This window comes from Aedes albopictus, chromosome 1 (assembly GCF_035046485.1).
Source record: "Aedes albopictus strain Foshan chromosome 1, AalbF5, whole genome shotgun sequence".
NCBI lineage: Eukaryota > Metazoa > Arthropoda > Insecta > Diptera > Culicidae > Aedes > Aedes albopictus.
Genome location: NC_085136.1, coordinates 27,024,448 through 27,039,558, shown reverse-complemented (window position 1 = coordinate 27,039,558; position 15,111 = coordinate 27,024,448). Strand labels below are relative to the sequence as shown.

The window sequence follows — 15,111 nt, the reverse complement described above, 5'->3', positions numbered from 1 at the left end:
GCGTATACCATGATTTGAAGAAAAAGTTCGATCTAACGCATCTCGGTCCAGTAAGGCATTTCTTGGGACTGGAGATCCTGAAGCAGGACGGAATATACTCTATGCGGCTTACGGCGTATATCGAGAAGCTAGTATCAAAGCTGGGTATGGATAAGGCGGCACCCGTCAAAACGCCGATGGACCCTGGGTATTTGTCGAGCAACGATGACAGCAAGCCGTTTGAGGATTTGACTGCATATCGTAGTCTCATCGGGGCCCTACTGTATCTGTCCATCAATGCTAGGCCTGACATCTCTGTTAGCGTTGGATTGCTTGGACGGAAGGCCGCACAACCAAACCAAAGCGATTGGTCGGCTGCCAAGCGGATTGTTCAATACCTGAATGCGACTAAAGCCCATAAGCTGACCTTCGGACGCGGAAAAGATTGGAAGTTGATAGGATTCTCTGACTCAGATTGGGCCGGTGACCAACGAACTAGACGATCGACAACTGGCGTGGTATACTTCTACGGTAGCGGACCAATATGCTGGGTGAGTAAAGGACAGGATTCAGTCGCTCTGTCGTCGCTAGAGGCGGAGTATAATGCACTCACAGTTGCGTGTCAGGAGGCTGTGTGGATCAAACGTCTACTGAAGGACCTCGGGGAACCGGTTGATCAAGCGATAACCATCTTCGAGGACAACCAAGGGTGCATAAGCTTTTCTACGGCGGAGCGGTCCAGCGGAAGAGTCAAGCATATCGACACGAAGAGGCATTTCATCCGTGAGCTGTGCGACCGGAGGACCATCACGCTACTTTACTGTCCGTCGGCCGAGATGATTGCAGACGCCCTAACAAAGCCGTTGGGACGCCTGATGTTCAATAAGTTCATCGATCGGATTGGACTATCGGTTTAATTTGAGCCGGTGGTCATTCTAGGAGGAGTGTGGGAGTAGAATGACACCTTGCGCCTTACTACTACCACGACGCAGAGAAACAGTGACTACCTTCTGTATCAAGTAACTTTGCTATTCAAATGTCAAAATCAGTTTTCAGTATCAGTATAACCTCACGCTTTGCAACAAAAGTAATTCAATAAAACTCGTTGTATCTTTTTCAAGTATCTCGCGTGTTTAGATCGTTTATCCGTGTGACTTGTCCCTTTCGGTGGTTTCCGGTGGTACTCTGCTCCTTCACAATTTCCCAATTCAAGTGGCCCAACTTAATTTATATCGAAACCTGGATTATTTTTGGAATTATTAGCAGTTTTCCCTCACAGTAGTCGGAAATTAACAGTCATAAGGCTAACTCCTCATAATAAGCCTAAAATAAGATAGTTTTCATGGATAAAACACTAAAAACCATATAGATATGATTCTATGATCACAAATAAAAAACTTTTGAGTAGATTCAGTTTTATTTAAAAAATTGTTAGATATTTCACGCCATCAAAACACATCCAATGAATTTCGTCAGCAATAGTCCGTACAGCTTTCGAGCCACGATTATTTAAATTGTTCCGCATCAAATCATTGGTTTCTTGTATACCAATACTATTCGTATAGTATCCTTCCCGTATGCGTATTTGCCGAACTAAAGTTTATGCGAAAACAACTTTTTTGACCTTAAATATCTATGCAAGCCTTTGATTTTCCATAAATCCCTTCAAAGGCTTACCATAGCTATATTGGAAATTTTAAAACACTCATGGAATATTTTACTTCCCTAAATCAACAATCATAATACCAACAACTATTCTATACTGCGTAATTGGTGGGTTTGGTAATTATATATTCCTACACAAATCTTGAATCTGACAATGATTGGTTTTTGCTCAATGTGTGCAGAAAAAACTGGCACTATTTACATATTCAGATCAATAGTTCATCTAAAAAAATAAAAACAGCAAATTTTATATTTTTCCTACAAACTACGATAGATAAGCTTCAATTGCTTCTAACAACACTTTTTTCCAAGAGACACCGTTTTTAAGCGACAGCCAGTTGAAAGTGTACCGATTCTAAAGTGCGCAGGCTTTAGTCATATCGACGCTGAAATACCAAACTTGCATCACCTTGTCTTTGAGCTTTCTGATTGGCTCTCTACAGTCGTTTACCATCCTCGTTTTGTGACTGTGATCATCACTGACATGGATATGATTGTCATGATTCTCACCTGCACTTCTTGCTGCGGGAAGCAGAGGCACGCACAACGGTAAGCGATCCAGTATGAGTGGAATCCTCCAAAATGTGTATCACTTCGACCGACATGAGCCAGTTGATTCGTTTCACTTTTGAAACGTGACATCAGAAATTAGATCTAGTGATTATCTTACGACAGTCACGATATTTCGCAGCACTGGTTCTAGTAAGATGATGCTAAAAACGTAGAAAATGAACTTCTGCTGTAATTTGTAATGCATATTGATTATGAAGATAAGATCATCTATAAACATTGAACAATGTCGGATGCGTTATAACAGTATAATATTAAGAAACAATAGACAAATTAGGTAGTTGGCAATCGAAAATTCAAACACATCCTAAGCAATACCAGGAAGCTAAAAACCTTCTACTTCACTCTTCTCCTCCTTGCAGCCCATTCAAGATCCGGATCCGCTCATCAACTGTGACCTGATGGACGGTCGCGATGCATTCCTCACGATGGCCCGCGACAAGCACTTTGAGTTCTCCTCGCTGCGCCGCGCCCAGTTCAGTACACTGTGCATGCTGTACGAACTGCACAACCAGGGCCAGGACAAGTTTGTCTACACGTGCAACAACTGCAAGAATCACGTCGAGACGCGCTACCATTGCACCGTGTGCGACGTAAGTTCCCCTTCCTCGGTGTATCCAAGGGCTGCTTCCGTTAACACACTTTTTTTTCGTTTCCGCAGGACTTCGATCTGTGCCTCACGTGCAAGGAGAAGATTGGCCATCCGCACAAGATGGAGAAGCTTGGATTCGACCTGGACGACGGTTCGTCCCCGACGGACATCAAGCAGACGAATCCGCAGGAAGCGCGCAAACAGTCCATCCAGCGGTGCATCCAATCGTTGGTCCATGCGTGCCAGTGCCGAGACGCGAACTGCCGTCTGCCAAGCTGTCAGAAGATGAAGCGGGTGGTCCAGCATACGAAGCACTGCAAGCGGAAGACCCACGGCGGTTGTCCGATTTGCAAGCAGCTCATTGCGCTGTGCTGCTACCATGCCAAGCACTGCCAGGAGGCCAAGTGCCTGGTGCCTTTCTGCCCGAACATCAAGCACAAGCTGAAGCAGCAACAGCTACAGCAAAGGTAAGTTCACGTTTTTTCCTCAATTCGCGGTCCGAATCTAACCGACGGAATGTTCTTTTCTCTCAACTCAGGCTACAACAGCAACAACTATTACGACGCCGAATGGCCGTTATGAACACAACTCGAGTAGGAGCTCCATCGCAACCGTTGGTGTCAAGTGGGCCCAGCTCACTACCCGGAACCAGTGGGCCGCCCAGTGCAGGAGCCGGTGGCATGAGTCCTGTGGGGCCGAACGGAATGGGTGGTGCCGGTGCGGGTGGAATGGGACCCAGCGGAATGACCGGTGGTCCCGGCAGTGTCGGATCGGTAGGATCCGCTGGTGCAGGCGCCGGCGGAGGTATGGTTGGTCCGGGCAGCGTCGGTCCCGTCGGAACACCCGGTGGAATGAGTCCATCGGCGGCGCCAAGTCCTGTGTCGCAAATCGGCGGTCTGGGCAGCCCGCATCCGCCGGGCATGGCTATGAAACCGGAAGCTCAACCCCCGCCGAATGTGATGCAGGCGTTGAAACAGGTATGTGAAGAAAGGACAACAAAACGGCAGTTGGAAACAATGTTAATCCCATGTCCCACGCAGGTTCAGGAAGAAGCGGCTCGTCAGCAGGCACCGCACGCCAGCTTCGGCAAAGTGAATCCGGGTGGCAGTCAAATGCCGCCACCGGTGATGCAGCGGGCGATGGGTGCCGGCGGTCACATGGGCGGAGTTGGTGGCGTTGCCGGTGTGGCCGGAATGGGTGTACCGAACCAGCAGCAGCCGGGAGTCGTGGGCGGAGTGCCGATGGGAGCCGGTGGTCCAGTAGTGGGAGCTGGTGGCCAAAACGTGATGTCCCAGATGGACCAGTGGGGTAACCCACGGTATCCGAACGCAGGCGGACAGCAGAATCCTCCGGGCATGCGACCGAATCTGCCCGGCATGATGCAGAGCCAACAGCAGCCGCAGCAACCGAATCCAATGCAGGGTGTAAGTGTGATATTACCTGGGAACTATGTGGTCTGATCATTCAAGCTATAATTCTAATTGTTCCTTCAAATCTTTCCCATTCCAGGGCATGATGGGTGCTGGCGTGGGTGGTAACCAAATGATGGGCGGAATGCGACCAGGACCGGGCGGTGTCTGTATACAGGGCCCCGGTGGAATGGTTGCCAATCCGCAGCAGGTGGGACAACAGCAGGGTCAACCTTCGCAGCTTCCGACGAATCAACCGAAGGCGGCCATAGCTCAGTTGATGGCTACGCTCAAGAACCCCCAGGCCGGACCGGAACAGCAGCAACAGTTGCTATCGATCCTGAAAGCCAACCCGCAACTGATGGCGGCGTTCATCAAGCAGCGGCAGCAAATGGTAAGTGGAGGTGGCACTTCCAGGAGAGAATCGGTGAAACTGATTCGCCTCGTCTCGTTACAGGCCCAGAACCAACAGAACCAGAACCAGGGTGGAATGCCCCAACAACAACAGCAGCAGCAACAACAGCAGCAACCTCACAATGTGATGCAACATGCGGGTGCCGGTGGAGTCCAAGGCCAACAGCAGGGTGGCCCTGGCCAAGGACCCGGTGGAATGCCGTACAATCCGGCTGCAGCCGGTGGCCCGATGGTACCGAATCGCATGCAGGGCGGTGTCCAGGGCATGGCCGGTGGCGGTAAACCCGGAGGCGGCAACCCGCAGATGCAGCTACCGGTAAGTTCTCATCTCTCACTGATTTCTACTGGATCATCCCATGGCTTAGTGTACCGAACATTTTGTGAAATTGTCCCTTTCCAACTTTCTCCCAGATACAACAGCAAATATGGTACAAACAGCAACAGCAGCAGCAACAACAGCAACAGCAGATGATGCTGCAGCGACAGCTGGCGATGGGCGGTGGCAATATGCAACCCGCACCTCCGTACCAGCAACGACCTAGACCTCAGCAGCAAATGGGCGTCGGTGGCTACGGCCAGGGTGGAATGTTCCCCGACCAGCAGCAGTACATGCAGCAAGGACTGAAACCAAATCCCGGCCAGCAGGGTGGCGGAGTGGGCGTAAATGTCCTCTCCCAACAGCTCCAGCAGGGCCCCGGTGGTCAAGTGATGGGTCCACCAACTCCGCAGCACACGATGCAACAGCAACTGATGCAAACCGTGCGATCACCGCCACCCATTCGATCTCCTCAACCGCAACCGTCTCCTCGGGCCGTTCCATCTCCGAGGGCGCAACCGTCGGCATCGCCCCGAGCTCAACCCTCACCTCACCATTTGCCTTCCCATTCGCCAGCGCCAGCCGGTCCCGGTGGTGAAATGCACAACCACATGCACCCGCACCAGTCACCGGTTGGCGTCGGTCCCGGAGGTGGCGGTGCCGGTGGCCCAGGCGATCCCAACCAAATGGGACCAGGTGGCGCCGGACCGGGAGGCCCCAACGATACCAGTCCACTGACCGCACAGGATCAGCTTTCCAAATTCGTCGAGCAGTTGTAGTAGTATTACGTCTACTAGCAACAGGGGCGCTAGAAAGCTCGGCAGCAGCCTTATTACCTTTTTACCACACTCACACAACCTTAACAACACTCATACACACAATCAGTAACTTTGGATATAGGTGGCATCGACTCCGATCCGTAAGCCGATCAGACAAAAAAAAACAACAAACTTTGCTAAGATGTAAAAATAGAATGTGTAAATACGAAGAAAAACCTTAAAAAAAGCCCAAAACCAGAAAGTAAGCTACAAACAATATAGAAAGACCATACTAATCGTGGAAGAGTATGCTTAATTTTTTAGCAGCAAAGCAAGCCGCGCATCGGCATCACACACATACACATGCACACACACACCGGTATTTATTTTCCTCTCCCCCTCTTTATTAGGAAACAAACTTAATCCAATTGGAGACGTAGTCCTACGTCAAAGCAAATGAAGAATCAAATTCTATCACCGAAAAGTAAAATCGCGAAAAAAAGCCTATTATCATTATTATCACAATGAATAACGAGTTGACCGGGGGAGCGATAGTTAGAGAGAGAGGATAGAGTGGTGCGCTCTCGCGCGTGTCTATTGTGTGTTCTGTACAGAAATAGTTGTAGCAGCATAGTAGTAGCATAGCAGTGAATGTTGACAGTGTGTGTGGTGTATGTGCTCTGTATACTGTGTTATATAGTAGGCCGCAGAGAGCGAGCGGGCGTCGTTTGTTTTACCCTCCCCGTAGTTAGGGCATCAGCAAACCCTATCTATGTACACGTCGCGCACCGCAGCTGCACACCCGCTAGTAGGTTAGGTTAGGATTTGTAAACAAAGAGCGCAGAAAGGAACACAAATATGATTAGAAAAAAATAAAAAGAAAAAAATGAAACAAAAAAAATCAGAAAAAAAAAACAAACACTTTTTAATGAAGGATAAAGAGCAAGCACTTGCACGCGCGCATGTGTAAATAGAAACTGTGCCGGATTAGAGATGCGTAAATCATAAGAGATTATTGAATGGGGATACTGTGCAAGAACTAAAAAGAGGGGAAACTAAAACGTCGAAATTGAGACATGGAAAAAACTCATGTTGGAGAAGTGTGAAAACGCAATTTTCGAAGTATTGACGTTTTGTGTTCTCCGTTTTCTGTTGTGGTCCGGGTTTGATACCAACCAAGTGGCGTGAAAAGTGATATTTTTCTGTTGGAAAATGGGCGTGAGTGACGGAAGTTGACCGCTTACCCTGTTAGTGCTGTAATTTGATCTACTTCTCGGTGTCGAAGTCGTTTGTGTGATGTGCTTTTAGCGTGAGGCGAGAGATGTGAGACGTCTTGTTCTCACTTTTCACAAAAGTCAGCTCGGTTCGCTGTGCGTGCGAGAAAACTCACGTTCTACCCAAATAGGCTCAAGTGAGATGAGTTTTGCTTCATTAAGACCGAGTTCATTCACTTAGCTATGTCTCGTCTAACTGGAGAAAGGTATGTGAAGTCGTTTGTGTGTTGTGCCTTTAGCGTGAGGTGGGATGTGAGACGTTTGATCTCACCTGACAGTACCCATCTTGGTTCAGTGAGTAACTCGATTTGAAACGACGCTCACTTCTGTGCTTAAGTCCGCTTGTGGAAAGCTCAACTTACACCCCTTACGGGCTTATTCTGCGAGTGCTGCGAGTAAGCTCTCGTTCCCACCAGAATAGGCTTAAGTGAGATGAATTTTGCTTCAATCGGCGAATCACCTCATAAAGATCGAGATCAGTCACTCCGTTATGTCTCGTTTAAATGAAGCGTGATATGAGACATCTTGATCTCACTCAATAAGTGTTCTCGGATCGACGTAACTCACTAACTGTTATTTGATTCGAATCTAGGCTTCTCACTTATGTATTGAGACACACCGCTTGTGATTCAAATTACACACTCGGGCTTATTCTGCGAGTACTGTGAGTAGACTCCATATTCGTCCCATTCATTCTCACAGAATCAACTTCAGTGAGATGAATTTTAAATGACTATACAGTGACTCAGCTTTCTCTCACTTCACTAGGTCTCGTCTGACTGGAGCAAGCAATAGGACGTCTTGGTCTCATTTGACAAAGCTTCTCGGATCGAAGAAGAATCTAGTTTTCTCACTTCTGTATTTAAGACAGACGACCTGTGGTAAATGTGCTCATTCTACGAATGCAGTCACTACGCAGCTCAACTTGTATATGGTGGTGAAAACTCTCGACCCGAATGTTTTGATTTTCACGCCGAGTCACCTTCACCTCATTCAAGTCGAGGCTTCTCACCTCGATATATACGGAACGAGCTACGTCACGTCATTACACGCTTAGAATGAGCACAAAATTCGACTTACACCTTGGGTGAACCCAAGTGCTGTGAGAAAAATTGTCTTTTTCTCACAAAAAAAAGTGAGATATAAGATATATTTCAATAGGATTCACTTTGTAACAGATCTCATTTAAATCGAGTGAGAAGTGAGTGAATTTGCTATGACTCGAATATCGATGTTATAAATCTCGACTGAGACAACTTTCCATTTGCTTTAGACGGCGAGTCATCGCATTCGAGTCGAAAATTTACACCACGGAGTCTGGCAAAGCCACCTCACTCCACTCGTAGAATGAGCACAATAAACGTCTCATTCGATTCGTTTCACCTCTCCCGCCTCACAGAATATACCTAATTTTGCTGTTCGAACGCAGCCAAGGCTAATCGAATGAGATTACAAATATTTGTGCTCATTCTGCGAATGGAGTGACGTGACAAAAGTCGGAGTCGTTTATCGAGGCGAGAACTTTATTCGAGTCGAGATTTCTCATCTAGATGTACGGCTCCGACTTTTGTCATGTCACTTCACTCGCAGAATGAGCACAATTGACATCCCGTTTGTTGTGAGTCACCACTTGATTCGATGCACGCAGTATACTTACCGGTGAGAGCATAATTGTGCTCATTCTGCGAATGGAGTGACGTGAGAAAAGTCGGAGTCGTATATCGAGGTGAGAAATCTCGACTCGAATGAGGTGACTCTCCATTTGATTTACACGGCGAGTCACTTCATTCGAGAGTGGATTCCTCATCTCGATATACGACTCCGACTTTTCTCACGTCACTCCATTCGCAGAATGAGCACAAATGCGTCCAACAGATGTGCTCATTCTGCGAATGGAGTGACGTGACATTTCACTCCATTCGCAGAATGAGCACAAGAGTTTGTTCTACGAGTGGAGTGACGACGGAGGTGAAAAATCTCGACTCGACTGAGGTAACTCCATATGAAATACACGGCAAGTCGCTTCAATCGAGTTCAGATTTCTCACCTTGATTTACGAGTCGAGCTCCGCCATGTCGCTGCACTCGTAGAATGAGCACAAATGCCATGCCTACTACCACTGGTCACTGGTCAGCGACCTAAGAGAATGTAAACAACTAACTTGGTTGGCATAGGTTCACAAACAGTAACGTACGAGGCTACCCAAGTAACATTTTGTAGTCATATAGCCTAGAAGAGGGTCTTATAACCATCATAACTAGATTGAGTTTAAATAAGGGCGAAATGATCGATTTCTCTTCATCGAATCTCTCTTCTGCAAATTAAAGTGACAATATGCAAATTCAATCGAACTTTTTTACACTTAGACGCTAGATTGCATCATCCCCTAGCGATTTATGACCAAAAAGTGCAACCATACTTGCATCTTGTCACTTTAATTTGAGGAAGAGAGAGTCGATGAAGAGAACTCGCTCATGTTACTTTCGCCCTTATTTAAACTCAATCTAGAAAAATGTATTAGGTTTTATGACGGTTTTCAAAACCTCTACAAGACTAATAGGCAATCAAAATATTTCTTGGGTAGGTTCAGATCTGGTTACACTGAGCATCTTGATGTACAACATCCCAACTGATAATTGAAGATAGCAGTTGTGCTGATTCTACAAATGGAGTGACGTGACGCAGCTCAACTCTCATATATCATGGTGAGAAATCTCGACTCGAATGAGGTGATTTACCGTGCAAATCAAATGGAGAGTCACCTAATTCGAGTCGAGATTTCTCACCTCGATATTCGAGTCGAGTTGCGTCACGTCACTCCATTCGTGGAATGAGCATAAGTGTTAACGAGGCTGAATAGCAGCTACAATTCGAGCGCAGTAGTTCCCAATCTTTAACCAATTTCAGCAGAACCAACACCTACAAACACTCACAAACGCGTGCAGATCCCGCCTACATAAGTTTACTATTCAACAAATATCTCAACTGAAACGAAACGTAACGATCCGATAAAACCGGAGAATATGCATGTATAATATTCGAAGAAAATGGCTGTGTTCTGATTGTGTTTTAGCGGCGCCGCTGTGCGTTGTTGTGTTTGTGCTGTGTCGATCCGCAGCCTGTGCTCTGAATAAGTCAGTCGATTCTCCGTCACCCCCTGCCTGTAGAATACAAACTGTAAGAAAAAAAAAGATGATAACGTGCGCAATCAGAAGCATATATATATATATATGTGTGTGTGTAAATAGCTTAAGCCCCTATCACACTACCTTTGTTCAATGTCAAAAACTGTTCAATTCACCAAATCTTCCTTGTTATTTGTAAAGCAAACTATTGGAAATTTATTATTAGTTTTTTTTTGTGTTGCCCAATCAGTTAATATTGATAGTTTAGTTTAATTGATTTTCTTTCGTTTCAGCGAAAAAGGAAATTCGTAAGATCTCTCTCTTAGTTTGTCGAGAAAAAACGTACACTGAAACAAACTGGAAAGTTTATTTCGTGGGATAAGTAGCATAATTATCTCTCTCTCTAGCTATTGGAGGAGGTGAAATTCTTACGCGAGTGTTTCCGCCAGAATCTCAATCTGTTAGGTTCGAGATTGGACCGTGAGCCGAGCGACTCCGGAAGCGGGGAAGTGGCTTTCTCCGACGGAACGTTCAGCTCCACATCCAAACAAACAAACACACACACACATGGGTTGATGGTTGTGTGTCGGTCTCTCAAAGAGACGTTCAGTTACAGCCATCGCTTACTTGTCGTATCGGCTCATTTGAATCGAGCCGATCGAAAGCAAGCTGGTGTTCTTCGTCAAGTATTAATATATTTAATTAGTTTTAGTTGGTTCTTTCCCGCCCCCGGAATGCTTTATAATAGTGAACAGGAAGGTGGTCGTGAGATGGAGGGAAAAACTCGGGGTTCAGCCCCGTCCACACTGGCGCGCCCTCCAACCCAGTGTGATCGCGGTGGTGCAAATACACACACACTCACATAAATATTCTAAGAATATGCTTGAGCGACAGTAGAAACAAGAGACGCAATTTTACTCCACACTGAGCGAAATCGTTATTTTAAATTACCAGGAGTAGTTAATCAATTGTGTGTGTTCGCTAAGTGTGATGAACCAGCGGAATCGAGCCCGATGCGAGATATTTTTTAATGAAGTTTGATCAAACATTGTATAAAGAATTAGCCTAAGGCCCTAAAACTAAGCATTAAATGGAAACTGAGTAAAAAGAAACACAGTTACTAAGAAAACGGTTCATGTTTTGTCTTTAATTTATTCTAGATTTTTAAGGCCAATCCAGCATAAGTGTCTGTATAAAACCAGAGAAATGAAACACATACCCACACACCCATCTTAAATACAACAACTATTATACGACTTAATGTGTAAGTAACTTTGATAAAAACAAAACAAATTAAATGAACAGCAACTAGTGCTTGCGAGTTCAGCTTTGTACTGGTGTTTCAATCATTACCGGGCGCGTGAGAGATCGATGCAAAAGTTTTAAGGGGAAATTATACTGGCTAAGAAAGAACTCTCCCTCACTCATACAAATAACAAGAATATAACAACAACAACAAAACGCATCGTGGAAACAAACCATTCTCTCATGCACTCGACACTCACTCATGCATACACACATTCAGATAGACAACGCACGTTCGTTGATAGGCAAGCAAAACATGGTTAGGAAATGGCAAACAGCAAAAGAAAATCAACACACCTTTTGTTTGAGTGTAGTAAAATAGAATAATGTGAATAAGAGAAAGCAAACTGCGCAATGTATCTTATTTTAATTGTAAAACTGGGCAAGATTGCGGATTACGTAAGTGCGCGTAGATTGATGAGAGCGAAATGCGAGAGCGAGTTACACAATTTACAAAAAAAAAAGAGAAAATGTAGCAGAAAGAGAGTAAGATGGATGGGACAACCCAACATGGAGAGCGTTTAGTAATTTAAACAGAGGAAAAAAAATGAAATGAGTAAAAGAAACTAGGCAACATACTATTATTAATTATTATCATTATTATTATTATAATTATTAGCATGGATAAATGCAAGCATATAATTCATTATTGCTAATGGGGAACGACGACGACGAAGAAGAGGAAAAAGGGAAACCAGAAAACCCGAAAATAGTAAGCAAAATCCAAAAGGAAAAACAAAACTATATTTGAATGTATAAAGTAATGAAATACAAGAAAATCTATTGAAAATAAAAAAATAATTATATAAAATAGTGATTTTTCTGCAGAAAGAAGATACGAAAGAAATTATACTACCTACTTTATATGATCAGAACAAAGCGCAGTAATGTTGTTAGCAGTGCTGAAAAATTCATTTCGTCATATCTAAATTCAATCACCTACAGCTCATTTTGGAGGCTGAACCTGAGAATATGGTATATGAAAGACTTGTGCAGCTAGACCAGTTCTGCTAGAAAGTCACGAAAAAACCGCTATTTTTCGAATATTTAACGTAAATGTCACGGGCTTCCTTTGAAAAATGCCAAATGATATTCACGGTGAATATCATTTAGCATTTTTCAAAGGTGGTCCGTGACATTTACCTTAAATATTCGAAAGATTTCGGTTTTTCCGTGACTTTCTAGCAGAACTGGTCTAGCCGCACAAGTTTTTCATATACCATATTCTTAGGTTCAGCTTCTAAAATTAGCTATAAGCGATTGAATTTAGATATGACGAAATGAAATTTTCAACACTGGTTGTTAGGTACAAAGGTTGTGCGGATGTTTTCCCAAAATCTACGAGCAAACAAGTGTTTCATGAAGTGTCAAGGCATTTCTAAGTTTCAGAGAGATTTTGGGGGAGCCTCACAAGCTCTCAGGTGATTTCACAGGGGTTTCAGAGAGGTTTAGGCGTTTCATTGCGGTTAGAAAGCTTTTAAAGGGATTTAAGAGGGCTTCACAGGCTCTTAGGAGCGGTACATGGGAGTTTCAGGGCGGTATCAGAAGCGTTTCAGAGAGATTTTAGGGGGCTTCACGTGCTCTCAGGTGAGTTTCACGTGGACTTCAGGAGGGCTTCATAGGCGTTTCAGGAGATTCGCTGACGCTGCGGTCATGATCCTCATCGTAACATCCCCCCATCGAAAAACATGAATAAAGTTCTCTTAATCCTCTCTGGAGCCACCATCTTGAACACCTTCGTCCAAGTTCACAGCTCGTCATGATGTCCTAGCGAGAGCTACCTCCACCTTTTGCTTTCCTCTGCAAGCTTCGTTTATGACGAAATTTGTCAACGATTCTTAACCTCTCAGGACGCGCGCCTGCTTGATCCTAAACATTGTTCAGTCCTAAGCAGTTCAAAGTGTCTCGAAAATCTCCTCCAGGAGGTCGCCGCTAATATACTTCAAGCATTCTCTGGAAAACCCACCTGAGGTTCCTCAGGAATACTTCCAGGAGTTTCCTGTGAATTCCTCCACCAGTTCTTCAGGAACACCTCCAGCAGTGCCGAGGAAATTCATCCAGAAATTCCCGATGAATTGTCTTACGGAATTTTCCCGGGAATACTTCCATGGCTCCTAGGATACTTCCAGGAGTGACATGAGAATTCTTTTAGAAGAATTTCTTTAGATTTAGTAGTAGAATCCATCCAGGACTTTTCTGGAAGTTATTCCATAACAAATCTGAAGATTTCCTTTAGGATTCCCTGGGAGTTCCTAGAGAATTTCTTCAAGAACTCCTTCAAGTTTCACAGGAATTTCTGCAGAAGTTTTACGCGAATTCCTCCAGCAGTTCTCGGAAATTTCTCCAGCAGTACCACGTGAATTCCTCCAGCAGTTTCTCGGAAAATCTTTCAGCAGTTCCCCTCGGTTCCTTCGGTATTTTTCGGGAATTCCTCCAGCAGTTCTTCCAGGAGTTCCTCTGGAATTCATCTAGGAGTTTCCCTTGAACTCCATCTGGGGTTTCCCTGAAATTGTTCAAGGCGTTCTTTGAAAAGTCCCCCAGGAGATCCCCGCGAATTCCTGCAGGATTTCCTCTGGAATTTCTCCAAATATCCTCGGGAATTCCTTCAAGAGTTCCTTAGATTTTTTTTCCAGGAGTTCCTTAGGAAGCTTTCCAGGGGTTCCTCGAAAATTGCTTCAGGTGTTCCCCCGCGGAAATTCCTCCAAAAGTTCTTCGGGAATTCCCTTCAAGAGCTCATCGGGAGTTCCTTAGAAATTCTACTGGGAGTTCCTCGGGAATTTCTCCAGGAGATCCTCGGGAGTTCTTTGAAAACTCCTCCGGGAGTTCCTTGCCAGTTCCTCCAGGAATTCCTTCGCAATTCAGGCGTTTCAGGAGATTCGCTGACGCTGGGGTCATGATCCTCATCCTAACATCCCCCCATCGAAAAACTTAAACGAAGTTCTAAATCCTCTCTGGAGCCACCATCTTGAACACCTTCATCCAAGTTCACAGCTGGCCATGGCGTCCTAGCGAGAGCTACCTCCACCTTTCGTTTTCCTCTGCAAGCTTCGTTTATGACGAAATTAGTCGACGATTCTTAACCTCTCAGGACCCGCGCCTGCTTGATCCTAAACTTTGTTCAGTCCTAAACAGTTCAAAGTTTCTTGGAAATCCCCTCCAGGAAGTCGCCGCAAATTTACTTCAGAACCCTGGTAGTTCCTTGAAAATTTCTGTAAGAGTTTCTCAGGAATTTCACCAGGAGTTCTTCGCGAATTCCTCCAGCAGTTGCTCGGAAATTTCTCCAGCAGTGTCACGATAATTGCTCTAGCAGTTCCTCGGGAATTTCTTCTAGGTATTTCTTCTAGGAATCCCTCCAGCAGTTCCTCGGAAATTTATCCAGCGGTATTTCTTCCTCGGAAATTCCTCCAGCAGTTCTTCCAGGAGTTCCTCTGGAATTCATCTAGGAGTTTCCTTTGAATTCCTTCAGGGGTTTCCCTGAAACTGTTCAAGGCGTTCCTCGACGAAAAGCCCCTCAGGAGATTCGCGTGAATTCCTGCAGGATTTCCTCTGGAATTTCTCCAAAATATCCACGGTAATTCCTTCAGCAGTTCCTTAGAATTTTTTTTCAGGAGTTCATCGAAAATTCCTCCAGGAATTTATCGGGAGTTTCTCCAGGAGTTCCTCAAGAATTCCTCCAAATGTTACTCGGAAATTCCGCCAAAAGT

The 15,111-nt window shown here is 45.1% G+C and overlaps 1 protein-coding gene across 2 annotated transcripts in view; it reads left to right on the top strand.

Annotated features, from left to right (window-relative positions):
- Nucleotides 1-12,218, top strand: part of LOC109428415 (CREB-binding protein) — a 44,943-nt gene extending 32,725 nt beyond the window's left edge. For both annotated transcript variants that reach the window (XM_062844255.1, XM_062844254.1), the window contains exons 7-13: nt 2,577-2,807; nt 2,876-3,273; nt 3,345-3,783; nt 3,847-4,230; nt 4,316-4,609; nt 4,673-4,945; nt 5,041-12,218. In XM_062844255.1, coding sequence (XP_062700239.1) covers nt 2,577-2,807; nt 2,876-3,273; nt 3,345-3,783; nt 3,847-4,230; nt 4,316-4,609; nt 4,673-4,945; nt 5,041-5,724 — 2,703 coding nt within the window. In that variant the 3' untranslated portion in view covers nt 5,725-12,218. The remainder of the gene's footprint in view (nt 1-2,576; nt 2,808-2,875; nt 3,274-3,344; nt 3,784-3,846; nt 4,231-4,315; nt 4,610-4,672; nt 4,946-5,040) is intronic.
- The last annotated feature ends 2,893 nt before the right edge of the window (nt 12,219-15,111 follow it).